The following is a 19,969-nucleotide window of genomic DNA, read 5'->3' as shown; positions in this document are numbered from 1 at the left end:
TGTCGTATTATACAAAGCTGCCAGAAGTCCAAAAAAGAAAACTAATAATGCATTCATAAACTATATTTGTTCTGTTTTCAGAAAAGGAACTTATGCTGTAGAACAATGAATGTGTAACAGAAAAATTATATAATTATTTTCCAGTTATTTATTTCACAACAAAACAGATGTACAGAAATATATACATCGATTCATACTCTGACGAACCCTATGATTTCAATAGATGACAACTTCAAATTAAATCAACACAAAAGATACTCAAAAGTAATACTTTCTATTTATTTTTCAATTAAAAGATACTTATAGTGTAGTTGCAGCATGTTTAAGCAGTAAAAACAGTATTACTGTATGTGTTCCAGTGTTATAGGAAAAAAACAACAAGGTACGGCTCTTGTGTATATAAACACAAGATTTTTTATCAGAATATACTTTTATTGCAAATATTTACTTTTCATTTATTCCTTTGAAGCCTTAGAAGACTTTTAAGCAATTTTAACAGTTTGGTCTATTTTGTAATACAGCAGATAGACATATAGTTTACTGCTGTGCAAGTCTTATATGCAAATACTGTAGTATTTACAAAACACCTATCTTAGAAACGGCAACAGTTTATTGAATGTCCACATAAGTGTTTTCTAGTTTTCTAATAGCTCAGTTATTAACTCAAGCTTATTATGGGTGAAATTAAGCCCAATTTGTAATTTAGCAATCTTCAAATCAATTGAGCACAATCTCCAAAACCTGATCACTGCTTAAGGCTAATTATTATATATTGCCACTATACTCTGTTGTAGTATTTATCCATCACATTTACCAATCAAATCTAATCGATTAATGACCAGGTGCACATTATTACTTGACATATTTGTTCCTCACTACACTAAAAGTAACAGGCTATTGTTCTGACTGTAGAACAAAATGGCTTTGATTTCAGTACTGGTTCACCACAGACTTCTATTTCTACAAAAAGACAGAAATACACTGAGCAGATCAAGTAGGGCAGTACAGTAAAAAGTTGAACATGAGCACAGCTCTGTTGAGTCAATCATTCACACAATCAAGTGCCAGAATCACAAAGCAAATTCACACTGGCTTTTCTGTGCTCAACAGAATAAGCAAAAATACTCTAAAATACCTCTGTGTTTGTATCAGCACGGCACAGACCAATATTAAACACACTACTGCTTATCAAGGTATGGAATGCAGATGAGGGTCTTACCATTGTCATCACAGGAGTCAGATTGGAAGGAGCTAAGGGATTGCACCTCTGAATTGCTGCCTTTGTTGCTTCCTGAAAAACAAGTCACTTCTTCCACCATGTCTACTACTTTTCCTGAAACAGCATTAAGAAATCAGAATTAGTGTCAAATGTATGTCACACTTAGTTACTTGCTAAAATCCTATGTTCTAATTATAGCTAAACTTTTTTAGAGCCATGCCAGAGGAGCATTTCTACAGATCCTCATGCTCCCCTTTCAGGTACAGAAATCACTGCTCGAAAGCCAAATCTTAAAATGGTGATTCTAAATTGGATAGGTAATCAACAGTACAATGGAACAACAATGATGGAAAATATCAAACTGATATCTGAGTGTTAGGAATAAGAAATGGTACCTTCTTGTTTTATTTGAATGATTTTCTCTGCAAAAGAATATCCCTAAAATGACTGCAATGCTGCCCCTAAAAGTTTTATTTACAGATTGGAGTTTCAAATTCTTAGTACTGCAGGGAAATTCTTGCCATTCTTCCTGCCTTGCCATGTCACTTTAAACTTTTTTTGGACAGTATGTGCAACAATAGAGCATTATGTTAATAAAAATGAGTCAATATATAGCACTGGGTAGTTATTTGACATTCCTCAACCACACACTTCTTCACCTAAATAACTCCTTGCCATGCTCACGTAATATATGGGTACTTCATCTACCAGCCCCATATTTAATGTGCAAGCCACAGCACAATCACCAATATTCCAAAGACACACCATGTACTATATATGCACAGCTCTGTATAAAGTATATCACACTGCCAGGACACTTATTCTGCCAAGACACTGTACAGTATAACATGAATGTTTTTGTAGTATTAAATGTGGTCAGTAACACATTTACCTTCCTTTATTTTCCTTCATGCACAAATAGTAAATGCAGCTACAATCTGAGATACCAATATTGATTGAAAACTACGGCATTTCCCAGTTCATTATTTTTAAAACAATCTACTTTGATCACGATCATGTCAGTTTCATATAGCCTAGTGAAATGCAATGAAGTTGTAGTTCAAAGTCCATGTAGAGGTCATCTACTCTAATAAGAGTGAATTGATTTTTCCCTGCTTCACATCTTCCATACAATTTCTTGCATTTAATTAATGACACCAGCAGTGAAAAAATTTGAAGCTTTTTTTAAAAAAAAATGGATGGATTTGTTTCATCTGTTGAATCGTGATAATATTGTTACCCCTAGGTAAGCTTCTCCTTTGCATTTCAAACCACAGCAAAAGCAAATCTGTAACCACAGATAAACTATTTGCTGTCATACTGATGGTAAGTGATTGTATTTCCATTTTTGTTATCATCAGAGTATCTTCTCAGGGTATTTCTATAATGTATTAAAAATAAACCCAAGAAGGTGGCTCTCCCATTTTTCCCTGTGTACTGATTTCATTTGCGATTTCAATTTGTTAATTTAGATCAGGTGGCATAATGTACTAAACCATCTCTGTTGTATTTATTCTGAGGTTCAGCCTTTGTGTCTGCCGCATTATAAAGCTTTTTTATTAAGTGCTTTTTCTAAAACAAAGGAACATGCAGAAAAAAAAATTGATCTTATATTTTCTCAAATTATATCACAATGTAAAGAATGTCCTTTTTTAAATACACGCAGATGCGTTTAAGCAGCTGAAACTAAAACTAAACTAGAAAGACATGTTTTGCCATGACCACTCTTACCAGAAGGCCCAGCACAATGGGGCCACATTTTGAAATGCTCACATGACAAATCCTGGCTCCACATCCCATTTTGTTTCGTATCTATCCCATTACTCAATTTAATTCTCCTTCATTCTCACGTTCTCAGACGTTTCATTTTAAAAGACTTTATTAAATCATTTTTCCCCATGGCGTCTCACATGCTGCCACTCAAACTCACCGTCAGAGTCTGCTTCCCAAGCCGTCTTCCGGATGGAGTCGCAGTCAGAGCGGCAGGGGGAAACAGACGGGAGGTTGGGGGCTACGCTGCACACCACCACACCCCTCCTGGTGGTCAGAATCCGAGGGGACTCAGGGTGGAAGGTGGTCATTTCCGTGTGCTCCACACCAAGGCTATCCACAATCTTGTCCAGGTTGCCCCGAGAGTCACTCTGAAAGCAGGGGGTGTAGGCCATGGGTCTCACCGGCACCTGCGGGGGCCCTCCAGCCTCCTGGTAGAGGTTGCACGGGTCTGCGTTGTTGCGCACGCTCTTAAACTGAATCCCGTTCGCCTTGTTGAGCAGCGCTGCAGTGGCGGGGTCCTGCACCAACGTGATGTTGTTGCGGGAGTAGTTCTTGCGGAAGACCTTTTTGCGGAAGGCGATGAAGAGAATGATAAGGACGAAGATAACGAAAAGGACGACCGCGATTCCAATCAGCTCCTCTTTGCCCACGTAGGAATGGCCTGCCTGAATGTTAGGTACCACCACTGGCCTGAGTCCACAGTACTGTCCTACATACCCTGCCGTGCAGTTGCAATAAAAAGCACCAAATGTGTTCACACACACTCCTCCATTCTCACACTCCTCTCTCTGGCACTCATTGATATCTTCTTCACATCTGCAAGACAACATCAGAATTGCTTGTTGAGGTGTTTGCATTTCAGAGTCTTCTGTATAACTGAAATCTAATAAACCTCATTCAGCAAACCTGGCTGATCATACATGTTTTCTTGCCACCCCTGTGGTGAAAGACACTAAAATCAAGTCGCACTAGAAGAGTAAAGATTGAATCAATAAGAATTATTTAGTTCAGAAGAGTTGATAAGCTGAGGCAAATTTTATGTTACTGTAGTATGACGTTTGTATGACCTACTTTCAATTTAGTCTGATAAAATAACTGTTGAGGAATGTGCCTTTTAAAGGGAAGATAACATAACTACAGTACATTAAAATACTTAAACTACAACCACAAAATACATATTTATATACAATTCCCAGTTCTGAATGATTAAAAATAACATTTGCTTTATACTGTTCAAAAATGGCATTGAACAAGGCAATGCAATATTACACTGCCATCTTCTGGCACTCAAATGTATTTCCATATTCCAAAAATAAATCACATTTCCAAATCTCCAAAAGAATGAAGCTCTATTTTATGTTGTGTATATGACATGATCTTATATTGCTTTTATACTGTATCTTATCTTTTACTGTCATACTACATTTTTTCAATTACTAAATTGATGTGAAGCAATTAAGTCACAGAACTCTCATGTTTTTCATTCTGGACTGAATTACAGGAAGGGAGAGGATTTGCATCTAAGGCTTTAACGTATTCAATTTTGAACGCAAGCTGTCAGAACATGACTGAATCACCAACTTACGTGAGTCCAGTAAAGCCTCTTCTGCAGCTGCACAGGAATGCATTTCCTATAGGTTTGCAGGACCCTCCATTCTGGCAGGGGTTAGGGACACAGGAAGTGATTTCGGTTTCACACCTCACACCAGTGAACTGTGACGTACAAATGCACTCAAATCCTGCACAGGACAAGAAATAGTTGTTAACAAATCAGCCGACTCCAAACTGTTTTCACTTGCAAAGCTTCCAATTATACTATATTCCTTCTTGAAATCTGCAGTATGGACACATCAGTGTTTTTCCATAGCACTTCGTTTAAAAGAAGGTTACTACTTGAAAAGAAATCGTGGATAGTATGTAATCTGGGTTTAAAACAATTGTTTTTGGCCAGGAGAGCTATAGGCTTAAACTCTAAAGAACAACATTGACCTAAGCAGTCTGCATACAAGACATATTTGCATTGTTATGACTCTCTCTGGGTAGCAATTGGTATTTGCCTATTGATTTGTGTATATACGTCAGACATTGCCAGCTGTGGCTGGCGTGAGTAAGACAGAGAAATGCCAGTACAAATACAACACAATACCTCTGGGAAATAAAAAGTGAAATGTCAGTAAACATAATAAGAAAGAGAGATATCTGAATACTATTTATCAGCAGCACACACATTTACCTGATTGGACAATAAAACAATCACAGTACTTCAGATAACCTTTGGCAGGGTTGTGTCTGCCAAAATTGACAACACCAACAACAATAATAATATCTTCATGGCTTCAAGACAAAGCTTTCCATGATGGAAAAACAAATAAGTAAGTGACACAATGCTGCATTGGGAGTTAGAAATGCATGCCATTTCAGTCAAGACAATGACATCCAAGAATGACAATAACTCTAAATTAAAAATGCCAAGGTACTATGAGAACCAGCTTGCTTTACAAGTTGTTCACTGACATACAACAAAACCCTTTACATTCATGTTTAAAGATAAGAGTTCTGATCTATCAAAGGTCTCCTCCCAAATCCAATTATACGAACTACATAGAACAACAAAAGTATAGTCATACTGTACTCAGAGCTATGGAACAATGCCAGCCATTGTGCTGTAATGTGCATTTTTGTTGTTTTGAATAACTGAGAATTAAACAATGACTGTGGGATATCAGGGAAAATCTTATTGGGTATAAACACAGGAATGTGATATAATGTGATATAGCTTTTATTCTGCATAGTTACAAGTAGACTATACATTTAAGATGACACCAGTATGATACAGGAGCTACAGCCCATTAGGAGAAAAATCTTTTTTCCATTTTATAGAAAGTACTTAATGCACTGAATTTAAATATCAAAAACTCAATTATAAGTCCACAATGCTGGTGCAGTCAGAATTGCATTATTGCTGGGAATCAGAATCATATTGTTCCTTCTTTATCATGCACTACTACAGTTTGTTTGACAAAATTTACCTGTAATTACCATAGTCATACCATAGTTATTACTAGCTATTTATTTCCGATCAATATAGTGAATTAAGCTTTTATAAAATGTACAATAAAGCTTGAGTGCAGGGTGTAATGTTAGTACTTTACACTCAACATGCAATCTGGAATAGAAAATCTTATCTAGAACAATCTTAATTCATCTACGAACCAAACAATCAATTTTTAACAAACTGAAGAGTTTACTGCACGACAAAGTGATAATATAGACAAGAGGTCACTATCCAGGTTGTTACCTTGCTGTCTCTCATCAAATAAATAGTTTTCTGCTTGTATCAAAAGAAATGCCACATTCACAGAAGCAACAACATTTTTAAAAAATGTTTTCCATTTCAGAGTAGCAAAAACATAAAGCAAATAAAGTAAATCTCTGTGATTAACACTTCAAAAAGTCACCTCTCTTTTCCCATTCCCAAAGATATACATTTCTTACTTCTACCTTGAGTGCACATAAGAAGAGATTGAGTTATCATTTCTGAAGATACACACAACACATTTCACCGATAATAGTTTTCTAACCCATCTTTAGATATATAATTTAATAAAAAAGTACAGTTCTTTTTCCTTCTCTTTTATGTTTGAGATGGTTATCAGGGTTTGCTGATGCACCACGACACAACAGTGTGTGTTTTAATTTCCTTCAGCAGTCTCCCTCGGGTTCTATCTGAAATCCTTATCGACAGCAGATCTGTAAGTACGATACCTGAGTAATGAAGTTTGGAAGCCCTGTCACAAGGAGTAATGTTGCGCTTTGGGTATCAGTCGAAACCTTATTTTAGCACACTGCTTCTCATTCCTGAAGTTCAACATCTCTTGTATTGCAGCACCATTATAACGAGTCTTCTGCATTATAAATAATAGTTTTTTGTCAAGTTTGTATTCTTTTGGTACAAACTGTATAATTCTGTACCAGACATACACCTAATCTGAAGGAAAGGGAAAGTCGAAGAATTAAATGGGCAATGGTGAATATGCAAGAGTATAAGAAATATTTACTGTATACTGTATGGTCGTTTTCTGTATTCATACAGAAAAACATCAAGACCAAATTGTTTCTTCATACTCTGGGTAGATTGCACACCAATAATATTACTGAGCACTGTCACTTTTTACATACTATAACACCTGCAAAATTTATACAGAATTATTGTTGCAGTGTCAAACTGGCACCATTCTAAAATGACATTTAAAAAGAAAATATTGTTGTAATTATTATTGATAAGATAATTATTGTTGTAATTATTATTGATAAGATAATTAACCGAAGCAAATATTAAGAATTCAATACATTTTATGAGTGGAAGTATTTTCTATTATACATTTATAACTTTTGCTAAGATATTCAGACTTGGGTCATGTGACAAACCAAGCTAGACAGAGAGACTCATACAGATAATATTCTTAAGTATGAAAGTATATAACTGAGAATGAGTCACTGAAAGGCTGAAACTTGATATTTCAAGAGGATGTTGTGTGATGTTCCAAAAATAAATATACACTGAAGGATAAACCAACTTTTTTTTAACATTTTTAGTCTGAAAAAAAAAAAACTTGACATATTCCACTGCCTTCAGCTATAGGGCTGGGACTGTTAAAACTATTTATATAACTTCAAAAGGGATAAAAACCTTCACAGATATTCTGTATTTAATCAAAACCTTTTTTATTCTGTACATGTGTGCATCACCAACATTCTCAGCATGTACCCAAAATAATTAAGAAGAGAATGAAAGAGAAAATTAGAAACATCTGGCTATCACCCTCATTTCGATTTTTATTAAAAGATAGGCAGCCAAATAGCCCAAAGCTTTTCTAATCACCTGGTGTGGTTCCGGATATTTACTAATGAAGACCTTGCCATGTCTTTCAAAGGAATGAAAAAAAGGTTATCTATTTCCAATTTGGTTCACTGAAAACAAATCTCGGCATATTATTACCAAAATGATTATCTTTAAATGTAGCACTTACAAAAACACACAAACAAGCTAAAAAAAGAACAAGAACAAAAAGTTAAAATAAATAGGGTTATGAGCACCATTTAATGCTTCCAAGTAATGTAATTCCCACTACTTACCACCAGATGGAAGGCTTGCACAACTTCCACTATTCTGGCATGGAGTTCTTTCACATGCATCAGGGTACAGCACACAGCCAAGCTTCAGCTCCGTCAGACCAACCACTTCTGCATAGTGGCTCCGCTTGTTCTGAAGGGGCAGTTCATTGTTGTTGAGGACTACTGAGTCCAAGCACCCCTGAAAGCCCCCAAGAACCAAGGGACTCTTCTTGTCGGTCAGACTGCGAGCATTGGGAGGCTGTACTTGGGCACCAAAGAAGATGGAGCCATCAGGCCCCAAAGGCTGGAAATGTAGGGGTGCCCTGCGGCGCTCCACATAGATGTCATCTAGTGACAGACTCGTGAAGTTGCGATTGAGCTCAAGAAACACTGTGTGCCAGTTTCCGTCATTAATAGGCCGTCCAGAGATCACTAGGATTCCAGGGCTGTTACCACAGTCCAACTGGAACCACAGCTTGCCATCCTCAATCTGTCAAAGGCAATAAAAGATACAAAGGAGGAATTTTAAACACTCTGAACAGATCACAAGCAAGGAAGCTTCACTGAACACAGTTGGAGGGGCCTCTTTGCTGATATTTACAATTGAAGGCAGCATGGAACACACTGGTTTCAGGGTGGTGAGATGTACAGTTTAAAGTAGGAAATCAATGTTTCTGACAGCTTTAAATAGATCTCTGCTTAGGCAAACAAGTAAGGAACATGTATTTAAAGAGTGGTTTAGTGGTTTGAGGCTTAAAAAGAAAACCTTGTTTGTCCTTTTGTTTTGTGTAGATGCACATCATATGTTTAAAAGATTACTGCCAAATTATTTGGAATCTTCCCACAAGGAATGAAATCGACTGACAAAATTGATTTATGCAGTTGATTTATTTCAATTAATTAGAGTATGGAAATTGAACACAAACATCCCTGTTTTGAATAAACTACATTTATGTCCTTTTGCAAACTTAAGCCTACATACTTTCAGGAATTCAATGTGCAAAGAAAAAAAAGCACTTCTCCTTCATTTCTTAACTTAATTTACTGTTCATTTTTTAAATGTAAACACTTGCAAGTCACCTAATTCCAGCTCCTCTATTTCTAAGATATATAGTGTGTTGACTATTAAGAATTTAATGGAATATACACCTTTAGAAAGAACTAATTGTACACTAATCAAAAGCCTTGTAAATACATAAACATTTATTATGCTGGAAAACAATCTTATTAATAAGCTTACATATCTTTCTTATCTGCTGTTTATATTTTAAGAAGGACATGTCAGTGGCACCAACTTCTTGTTTGAACTGAATTTATGAGTCTTCAATCTTGATTTATTCAATGTATAGCACTGTGACAGGCCTTGTTACAGCAGTTAATGATCTGTAGATAAGCGCCGACATTAGTTCTCACTCTATATTAACATTCTAGAATCTATGCGCTGATTTTGACTCAGGTGCACAGCACTATCGTGTCGTTTAATGCTTTGGTGCTCATCTTTTTGAGATAGGTATAATTATTCATGGACCAACAAAGCTATGACCTGCACAGAATTCATTTTATATGAGAATTTTTGGAGGTGTTATTATTCGAATTAGTTACTGCATGTAGTCAGCATGAGTTCAAGGCACCCACACATAAGAATCACACATTTTCCTTCTGCTGCTCCTTTTTTTAAAAAAACCTTTTTTTAATAAACCCGTCTAGCTGTTTATCTTATTGCAAGATGATTCTGAGCTGTAGTACTAAGGAAAATTTGATGTATACAGCACTGTACATGCAGCCTAAAACTGCTAAAACCAGGTAAGGGAAATCTTTACATTACCACGTATTTTTAGTATCACTCCAATAAAACAGCCTTGTAAATGACCTCATATTAACTTCATCATAGTGAATACTTCATTATGTTTTTTTGTCCATATATTCAAGAGGAAGTCATAATGTAACAAAAAGGAATGGACATCTTAGTCAAAATAGTAAAAAGAGACACCACGAAATCTCGGGGTGACCTGTTAATCCATTGTCTGAAGCAAAAATCTCTAAATGAAATAAAATACGTCAACTCCCATTGCAGCTCTCTGTTTTTTAATAGAGCAAAAATACTCTCGCATTTAAAAAACACTTATGGATATTAAAATGAATATGATGAGTATTACGAATAGTGTATGTCGTCTTGCTGGTTGTAGTTGATTTTTAACAGAAAAAAATAACACACAAAGACATGTAAAGACGAACATGTACATCACAGTTCAGAAAACTTTCCAGGCACATTTTAATTTTTTTTGCCAGCGCCTGTGCTTCTATCACTAGCTTAACAGCCACCTGTCACAGTGATTTTACGTGGCATTTTTTCTAAGCCATCTAAAGCTGTTGCTGCTTATTAACATTACAGATAGACTACTGACATTTTTTTTTATCTTACCAAAACCACGTTTTACATCCAAAAATGAACATTAAAATATGGTGTGTGCTTGTAATATTGGTCAGTCCGTTATTTTTTTTTATTATTAAGCAGAAAACATTGCCTCCACTCCACGTGTGACATTCACTATATAATATATTTATGAAAAAGCCTTTTATTGTGCTGAAATATCAGATAACTATACATAGTGTTCTGCAAAGGTCAAAAATGATCTGAATGTATGAAAACGTGTTTTTATGCTGAAATGTGATGCGCATGCCAAAGTCACTCACAGACCTTCAGTCTAACTGTGACCCCAGAGTAGAGAGGAGAAGAAGCTCTCTGGATAACATGCTTGTCTCTGTGCTTAAAGGTCAATTAAGCAGAAAAAGTCACTGGGACCAGCTCCATCTGTCAACACCTCAGCATGTCATGTGGGAGAAGACTGGTGCTAAAGGCTCTGTACTCCTAATGGGAAGGCCAATGGAAGTACTGTGCCTGGAGTTTGAAGGGTAAAGCTCACAAATAAAGTGTTTGTGGGATAAAAAGGAGGCAATCCACAATGTTAAATACAGAGCAGAAACCCAATCTGCTTAAAAACCTGTCTATGTAAAGGAACATGATGAACATAATATATAAAAATAAACGGATGAGTTGATTTACAATTTCGCCGTCTGTAGCACAGCATTTGTGAATAAAACATCCTTGTAGATGCAATCATGCAAATACAGTAGTCAAACTGTTATTTTTAACAATGTTTTTTCTGTTTATAGTGTAACAGAGAAGTGTGAGGATTGTTACTTTGGTTTAATTGCAAACATTTTATAGACTAAAAGAAAGGGTGTCACTAAAATTATTTAACAGCAACATTTAAGAATCTTGAGAAAAATCTGTAAAGTACTTTTTTAATCTAAATGCATAGGTATTACAATACTTTCATGTACATTTCCAACATTTCTTCAGGCAATGGCCATCTTCCTTTACATCTATTCTGGAATGTGTCAAAAGTTGCTATAAACGAAATGCACAGTGAAGTCTATTTGTGATTTATACCTAAGAAGAAACATGTACATTAAAAAACAGCTGAGACCACATACCTTCAGTATGGTGCAGGGCTCTGCCCTGGTATACATGATAATGCCTTTACTCTGCAGAGTTCTCAGGCGAAGGCCTAACCTTAGCTCATCTACTTTGCTGCCATCTGACACACGGTATTTAATATAACTGTTTCCAGCGAAGCTCAGAGATGTGTGGCCTGCACAGACAAAATGCAACTGAGGTGTGAAACAACATAACCTCCGCTCAACACCCTAAATTAAACATGACATTTCAGTTACAAATTTGTCAGACATGGCTGTGTTTGAGACCCACTGAGGCAAGAATTACTCCGTATCAAAGGTATCCAATAGTAACTTGCCACTTACTCAGAAAAGGAAATAGCAGTTACAAGGGAAAATAAAATCTTGTAGTTCAAAATTTGTAATCCAAAATTATCTACAGTACACGTTTACAAAGAAATGTTTTTTGCAACAATGACAAACAACAATTCAATCAGCAACTGCACTTATTATAAAATCACATTTATATTAGCAATAAAAAACAGCTTCCCATACAGACACCCTATGCTGTTTTCCTGTGGAGCTGTTTATTGACTTGAACAGACTGTGACCAATGAGCAAACAATCTGTTTGCAGCAGGATCTCTTCAAATATGTGTTAGCAAACTCCTGACAAATGATTTTTTTTTACTGAACCACTACGAATAGTTAGTGTTCTCTTGATATGAAGTAATTTATGGGCTTTTTAAAGAAGACCTGAATAAGCAGCTGAGTACAGTTACTGTGACTAAAACACAGTTCATTAGGTCAAATATTCTGTTTGGGGGTCTTTGACCTTGTACGACAAATGACAGTTTTTTTTTAAGCGATTTTGGAATGACGACAGTGGTTATAGTTTACCCTTAAAGACTGATGAACTAATCATTCTGATTGCTCAGAAATCAAAGTTAATGGATAATGTCTCCCTCCAGAGGAAATACTGCACCGCGCTCTTCAGGCTCACCTGCACATTCTCCCAGCTTGCCAGGGGGACACTGGCAGATATAGGGCCCACGACTCACTGCACCACCAACGCACTGCATATCACCTGGGCACGGCTGATCATCACACAACTCTGAAGAGCCTGGGCAACTTCCACCTAGGAACAGAACACAAACCCCAATGAAATCCACGTCAGAGAAAGCCCTTGCTGTGTAGCTGTGCTACACCAAGCAGGCACTTGTTTTTCCATTCCACCACTACTGTATATTGTAACTCATACGGCCTCCATTGCTTGCGAGAGCCGGCTTACCAGAGCGGTGACGTCACGGCCCTTCCCTGTGAATAGCAGGGCCCGCAGCCGCTGGGCTGAAGGGAGACTTCCCTTTGGCTCAAGAGGCTGGGTCCCTGTCAAGTGATGCCGGAGGCCCGGGTTCGAGTCCCCGACGGTGGGTAGCCGGCCTGATGCGGCGGCGGCGGCGGCGAGGGCGCCCACGTGAACCCCGTAGCGTTACATTGGTGTCAGAGTGGGATTGGAACCCACGCCTCCAAGGGAGACTGCGATATTTTGTTTTTTCATTAGTGAAGCCGTTTTCAAAAATTAAGTACTTCAAAATAATTATTCCAAAAATCTATCCATACATTATATACAGTTGATAAAATATTTTCATTTAGATAGACAAGTACTTTAAATATATAGTGTAGAGAAAAAGGTCAGAAGCAGTTTCATAGCTACGCTTATTGATAAGACAGGAATAACAGGAGGATCTAGAGTAGCCTTAAAAGCATCCCTATAGAACATCTGATGTTTTTTATAAGTCTGAATCGAACATTTAGCCCCATCTTCCTCCACAAATGCTCCAGGCATCATCATCTGGCTGCCTTTAGAGAATACAGCTCATTTGTGTACAGGGGGAAGAATGAGCAAAAGAAAACAGACAAGTCTGGGAGTTACAGTAGAAGCTAGACCTTCAAAAAATTGTGTTAGCAGCTTATAAAAAGCAATAGTATCCTAAAAGACAACAAACGGCGCTAAATTAAGTGGGGGTTTAGGGATTTTCAGTCCAAAAAGTTGATTTGCCAGTCAACAGAAGACTATAGTCCATTTGCTATCAGTAGAAGGTTCAGTAGCTATCAGGTCCAATAAACCAACCACAGTGTGAAGCTTAATTTCCAATTAATTCAAATGCTTGTAGGTTAAAAAAAGGTCACACAACACATAATATGATTACTTACACCAAATAAATCCAAAGTATTAAATATCAGTTGAGGTTTATATTATATGAATATATCCATTTATATTACAATCCCTTGCAAAGTACTGCATGTACTGTAATATTCTGCACAGAAATCACAGCGCATGCTTTGTACTGTAGACTAGTATCTACTATACACGATGAATGCCTGCTAAATCATGGCCAGAGCTCTGAGATATTTCGACTAAGCCATATCTTGTGCTTTTACTTCATTAACATTGAAAAACAACAAAATAAAAACATTCAGTACATGGAAGGTAAAAAGTTTCAGATAGAAAAAAGCCTCAATATTCTGAATAATAAATGTATCGAGTACCAGGGCCTTTTTACTTAACAATGAAGAGTGGAATACAATAAATTTTGACTATTACTTACAAGGGGACATTGCTGTTTTGGGGAAATTTAGCAGCAACCACAATAAAAATGTAGGCACGGGGTAGGATAGTGTCAAGGATGTGGCCAAATCGCACTAATCTTGCATTTAAATTTATTATTATATTAGAGTACTATATATACTGTAGACTTTTTAATCTCTATATATATAGGTTTCTTTGATCATGTACTGTAACTTACTCTGATCTTAAGTTTACTCTGGGATGATGAGATGACGGTTATTAATCCTAAAGGAAATTACAGTAAAATCTATAAAAATACCACTGGTGATACCAAACTGCACTGCTAGTCCAGATCACATTGAGTTATCCAGCACTGCCACCCTGAATCGTCTGACAGAAAAGACCCCAACGGCCTCTTCCACAGCAGCACAAACCACACTATCAGCAGAAGTCCCTGAAGGCAGGCAGGTCAGCACACAGCAGCAATGCAAGGTAGCCAATATAGAGGCCATCCAAGAAGAAACACAAGTAGGCGTTTAGGTAGTAGAAAAAAATAAATGTTCTCAAAACACAGATCTACAGTATAGCAGCACAGCAAGCCTGTAACACAGAGACCACAGAATGTCCAGTACACTAGCAGCAACAGACAGCCACTGCAGATTAACAAGTTTCCTATATTAAAAGCAGCACAAACAGTCTGCACCTCAGCAGATTAGAAGCCTACAGTGGCAGCCAAGCAGGCAGGCACACAGGAAACAAAACTCACGCCACAGAAAAAGCAACAATGAAAAATCCAAAATCACGAAACAGCTAAATGGAGTCAGCCACTCTGCTGTCGTCCCAAGAGACGAACAAGATGAGATGCTGTGTTCATCAAACCAACATGGTCAAAGTTAAATCAATAGGCATAGAGATCTAAAAACACTGTTGGAATACAGAAGTGAAAAATACATTAAAATAAAATAATAGACTAAGTTCTGCGATAAGTGGCTGCAAGACCAACTCCAGAGACCTTTCACAGGAACCACTTCTCTTCAGGCCTCTTTTATATTAAGTGCATACTATTTTACAGATTGCCTTTCATTTAACTCGACTCTTTAAGTCTAAATTGGAAAAGGTATGGCAACGAAACAATGCTAAAACCTGTACTGATTTTTAATATCTTTTGATCTAATATATATTTAACAACCATACTACTTCCTTGTAAAATAAGATGAAAATCTTCTGCTTCATAATAATAAAGATTATCATAAAACAGTGTGGATGTTAATAAAGCCTACAAAATGAAGCCCTTAAGGGAGTCTGTGTGATCCAGTATAGGTAGCTGAAGTGCTAATTACATTTATGAAACAAATTAATTGAAACCAAAGGGAGTTTCAAGACTGTAAAACACACTGCAGACTTAAGATGCAATTTAACAATGGGTTTCCCTGATATTTGGGCACTAAGTCAAACTCTTGATATGTAAATGTTCCTTATATTCTCTTAATTTCAGGGATGGTGAAGCTGGCAGTATTTCTAAGGTTATAAAAATTACTAAAATCAGCAGCAACAAAATAGGAGACTCCCGAAATAACATCACAGCTCTTTAAGGCTACAAAGCTCAAAGACCCTCCAGCTGTAACCCTGGCAGTTGACTTCATCCTGCAGTAAAAGGCACAAAACCACAGTTTGATTTATTGTCCGACATAAACTGTTATTCAGCCTGCTACCTACTGTTGTCAAAAAGCATGATCGAAGCTGATGCTTTCATTTAAAACTATCCCTCTCGGTTCCCAGAAAAATGTTGACACCACTTCCTCCCAATGTATTTTACAAAGGAATGTTCTGCAAACAGTATATGTACTGTCCAGATCTTGTGTAGTTTCAATATCACGCAGGTTTAATATCAATGCAGCAAATATCCTGCCATCCATTTTCTAACCACTTTATCCATCCAGGGTTGTGGAGGAGCCAGAGTCTAGCCCAGCAGGCAACAGGTGCAAAGCAGGATACAGCATACTGTAGGTGGGATGCCAGTCCATCACAGCACAGCCCATATCACAGTGTACAATTTACAGCGAAATTCCCTGAACACTAAAACCGGATATTGCTAAATAATGTTCTGGTTTTGTACTAAATGTTCAGGTATCTCAAATGTTCTGACAAGACAAGCTGACTACGCATTCTGCTCGAAATTATAAAATGAAGTAGGCCTCTTAAAACTTAACCACTTTTTTTGGTTTTATAAACTAATAAAATACTACAGCCAAAAGGTAAGCAGCACAAACATTCAATATGCCTGCTGAACATTATCGCATAACATCTGTTATATCTCTTGGCAATAGAAACTGTTACTGGTGTACCTTATCAAATGCACTGGGTTAGGTTTTTCAGTCTGCTGAAGCACCCGTCTACAGATGAAGAGTCTTAATGACTGATAAATACAAATTAATTCAGATTTAAATATAGTTTGCAACAGGTAATGTTGAATATTTTCTTAAGCAGAAAACAATCTGCATCAGAGGAATATCATATTATGTACCATTTTGTAATGTATAGTCTACATTGTGTGGTGTTGTCTGCCGAACTGTGTCTTCTGCTGTACTGTGCATGTCCTTAGAGAACAGCACAGATAAGATTTCCAATGTACATGCACACACTGTATGGTAATAAAATCCTCCACTCTGCTATCACAAGATACAGTATTATTGATTTGCTAGATTGAATAAATACAGTGTAGAATCATATACTGTCTACTGTATATAATTGCTTATTCAGTATGTGATGCAATTTGTATCATATTACAGTCAAAATTACAATTTTGTAAGACTTTGTTTCTGTGATCCTTTTGGGATAGGTCATCCTTTTAAATGATAAAATGTTTTCATCTGACCTACTTGGTTAAACAGAGGGATTGAAATGTATTTATTTAAGCATGCATGGCATCACTTTTCAGGGCTTTAATTTGTTGTGGATTTGATGTTTTTAAAGAGGAAGGTTTTCCATTTGCGATCAATAATGCAAATAGGAAAGTGCATCACTCCAGGTATTGACCTGAACAAGCTGTAAAGATTCAATTACACAACACTAAAAAGCATTACTGAAAATCCCCACCTCCCCAAGCTTTTTAATATGGATAAAGCCCTGTCTGATCTGCTTTTGATTAGCAAATACTTCCCTTCACACATGCAAAAACCTTCACTCCCCACCCATCTCTTCAAACATCAGCACATCTGAGTAATACACCAATATATAGCTTTGATATCAATCACTGTCACTTTTTTAGCTGATCTAAACCACTGATTTAAAGCTAAAATCCATCACAATCCAACCAGCAAAGCAAGGACAAAAATATCACTGCGATCATGTTTTGCATTTAAAAGATATTTTTAGATCAAGAGAACAACAGTGTCTTAAGCAATTAATAAGCATCAAACATCTAAGGGACAAACAGTAGTTGCATGGCTAGTGTAAAACAAAACATCAGAAAAACCTATAAGCTTCTCTTTATATTTCTCAGAATTACTGATCTAATTTATTATGCGCACACATTTTTTTTGTTATAATAAGCTATACCATCCACAATCCCTCATCCCAGCAAACAACAGAGTGGTGAAGTAGACAGTGTTGGGTACAGAATGCAAATATTAAGATAACGAATCCCATTTGATCAGGTATTAAGGTGCCATCTGCTAAAGAAAGCAGCCAAATTACAGCCAACCCTTGAATTAGCAGTGTTAAATATATTAAAGCAGGACACAATTTGGAGTCTCTTTGAAAGGGCGATCATTTTCCTGTTTTGGGAAGGCTATAGTAAACCCTCAGTGGATTACCAGGGGGGAAGTGGTGATCTTTACTGCCAAATGTCTGTTAAATAATGAATTATGTTTTTCAGCCCCAAAACACAATGTTATACAAGAAAATTATATATGTAACATTTACGCTTTCTCGATCCTTTCAGTTTTTTAACAATTGGAATCTGAACATTAAATGATAACTAATCATGTAGCTTTTTTATAAAAAATATACAAACTCTTTATTTTATGTGCTCTTTTATTTTATAAATATATTGTGTAAAATTCTTTAAATCTTACAAAACACAAAAAACACCCATTTTAAGCAACTGACCTACTCCTATTCATGAATTTTAAACCTATGAATTACAGTATTTATTTTTACCTTGTTTCATTATTTGTGCATTTAAGGAGCTTTTTTTACGTATTGTTAGCATTTTAGTGTAGTTTTAAAATGACTGTTTTTTTTTCAAGAATTTGCTAAAGCATGCAAAACAAAAACATCACCCATCGTAAGCAATTTGTTATTGTGGAAAAAGTCTGGTATTTCTATTTTTAAAGACAAAACACCACTTAGCAGATAAAGTCCATTAAAATGAAGTCTGTTAAACCAAGGTTTTTCTGTATTATTAAAATGGAAAAGGGTAGCTCATAGCTGAATGCTTGCTGACGTTAACTATAATTTCCATTTACCAGCTTGCAGAATGTCAATGTTAGTAAAATTAACCTTCAAAATTGCAGTCGCTCAGCTTCTGCATGACTTGAAACACATAATTTGTTGAATGCTAAGATATTAAGAGAACAATTTTGAGGCCCTATTAATAAAGAAAACAGAAACCTTAATGTGCCTTACCGAATTTATGCTTATTAGATTTTCACAAATCTTTCATCTTTCATACTATTGTATGCACTCACCATTGCAGGTGCACCTGGTGTTCCTATGAAAGCGGGGTGAGACAAAGCTGATCCTGGCTGTGCTGTACGTCACCAGGGCATGGGAGTCCAGTGAGATCGTCTGCTCACATAACTTTTCCTGGCACTCTAGGCCCGAGCAGTTTTTGTCCAGGATAGCTGAGATGCGAAGTACATTCTCCAGATGTCTCCTGGAGGTGCTCAGCTTTTGGGTGAGGTAGGCAGCTTTATAAAAACCTCCTCCTAATGTCTGCACTGCAAAAAGCATATCCAGCTGGTTGGTACCAGCAACTGGCTGGATACTGAGGATATGAAGGGTGTCTTGTTTCTGGGAGGCAACCACGTTCCGCAGGGTCCGTTTGAAGTTGCGCATGTGCAGGCCTATGAAGTCCTCCGGAGTGACACTCTCAAAGCGAATGGTGACTGAGTTCTGCAGCATCTCTGGTGTGACCTGTTCCACGTGAACAATCACGTCCACCGCCACAGCAAAACGGCCATCGCTCACCGTCACATTCAGCAAATACTTCCCCGTGTCCAGGCCCCCCAGGGCGATGATCTTTCCATCCTGCTGGTTTATTTTGAACAGGCTCTTCTGCTGGTACCTGTGGCTGAAAGAGAGCACGTCGTACACGTCCTGATCAGTGGCGTGGATTTTCCCGATGACACCCCCTGGAAACTCATCCTCCATGGTCACAATATAGATCTCCAGAGGAATAGCAACGGGTTTGTGAATGCTCTCCTCAATCACCCGGATGAAGACATAGGATATGGACGAAAGTCGAGGCTTTCCTGAGTCTTTGGCCTTGAGAAAGAAAAAAAGAGATAAAAAAAACTAACAAAATCTGCTCAATTAAATAACTTTCTTTTTTAAGGCCTATTGTACATAGAAATCTCAATATGCAGTGACATGATGAAGTGCAAAAATGCCACTAAAACTGAAAGAAGAACGAAACAATGAAAGAAAAGAGAGACCCTTTTACACTTTGTACATTCATCATACCGTGTAAGAATAGCTTGGGGATGTTCACCCACAAGGTGGAGGCTAGAGAGCTCACAACCCAGGAAGACGTGATTGTCAATTCTCCCATAATGGAGACAGCAAACTGACATCTAGTGTTGAACTGAGTAAGTGTTATGCAGTCAGATG

At 37.1% G+C, this 19,969-nt stretch overlaps 1 protein-coding gene across 10 annotated transcripts in view; it reads right to left on the bottom strand.

Moving 5' to 3' along the window:
* Window positions 1-19,969, bottom strand: part of LOC102696169 (protocadherin Fat 3) — a 202,811-nt gene that overhangs the window by 10,529 nt on the left and 172,313 nt on the right. For all 10 annotated transcript variants that reach the window (XM_069190096.1, XM_069190094.1, XM_015341579.2 and 7 more), the window contains 7 exons: window positions 18,826-19,624; window positions 12,569-12,703; window positions 11,606-11,763; window positions 8,129-8,597; window positions 4,578-4,731; window positions 3,150-3,808; window positions 1,220-1,333 (listed from right to left, as the gene is read on the bottom strand). In XM_069190096.1, coding sequence (XP_069046197.1) covers window positions 1,220-1,333; window positions 3,150-3,808; window positions 4,578-4,731; window positions 8,129-8,597; window positions 11,606-11,763; window positions 12,569-12,703; window positions 18,826-19,624 — 2,488 coding nt within the window. The remainder of the gene's footprint in view (window positions 1-1,219; window positions 1,334-3,149; window positions 3,809-4,577; window positions 4,732-8,128; window positions 8,598-11,605; window positions 11,764-12,568; window positions 12,704-18,825; window positions 19,625-19,969) is intronic.

The sequence above is a fragment of the Lepisosteus oculatus genome, chromosome 5 (assembly GCF_040954835.1).
Source record: "Lepisosteus oculatus isolate fLepOcu1 chromosome 5, fLepOcu1.hap2, whole genome shotgun sequence".
Lineage (NCBI taxonomy): Eukaryota > Metazoa > Chordata > Actinopteri > Semionotiformes > Lepisosteidae > Lepisosteus > Lepisosteus oculatus.
Note: the sequence above shows the minus strand (reverse complement) of the source record. Positions and strands in the feature narration are given on the sequence as shown.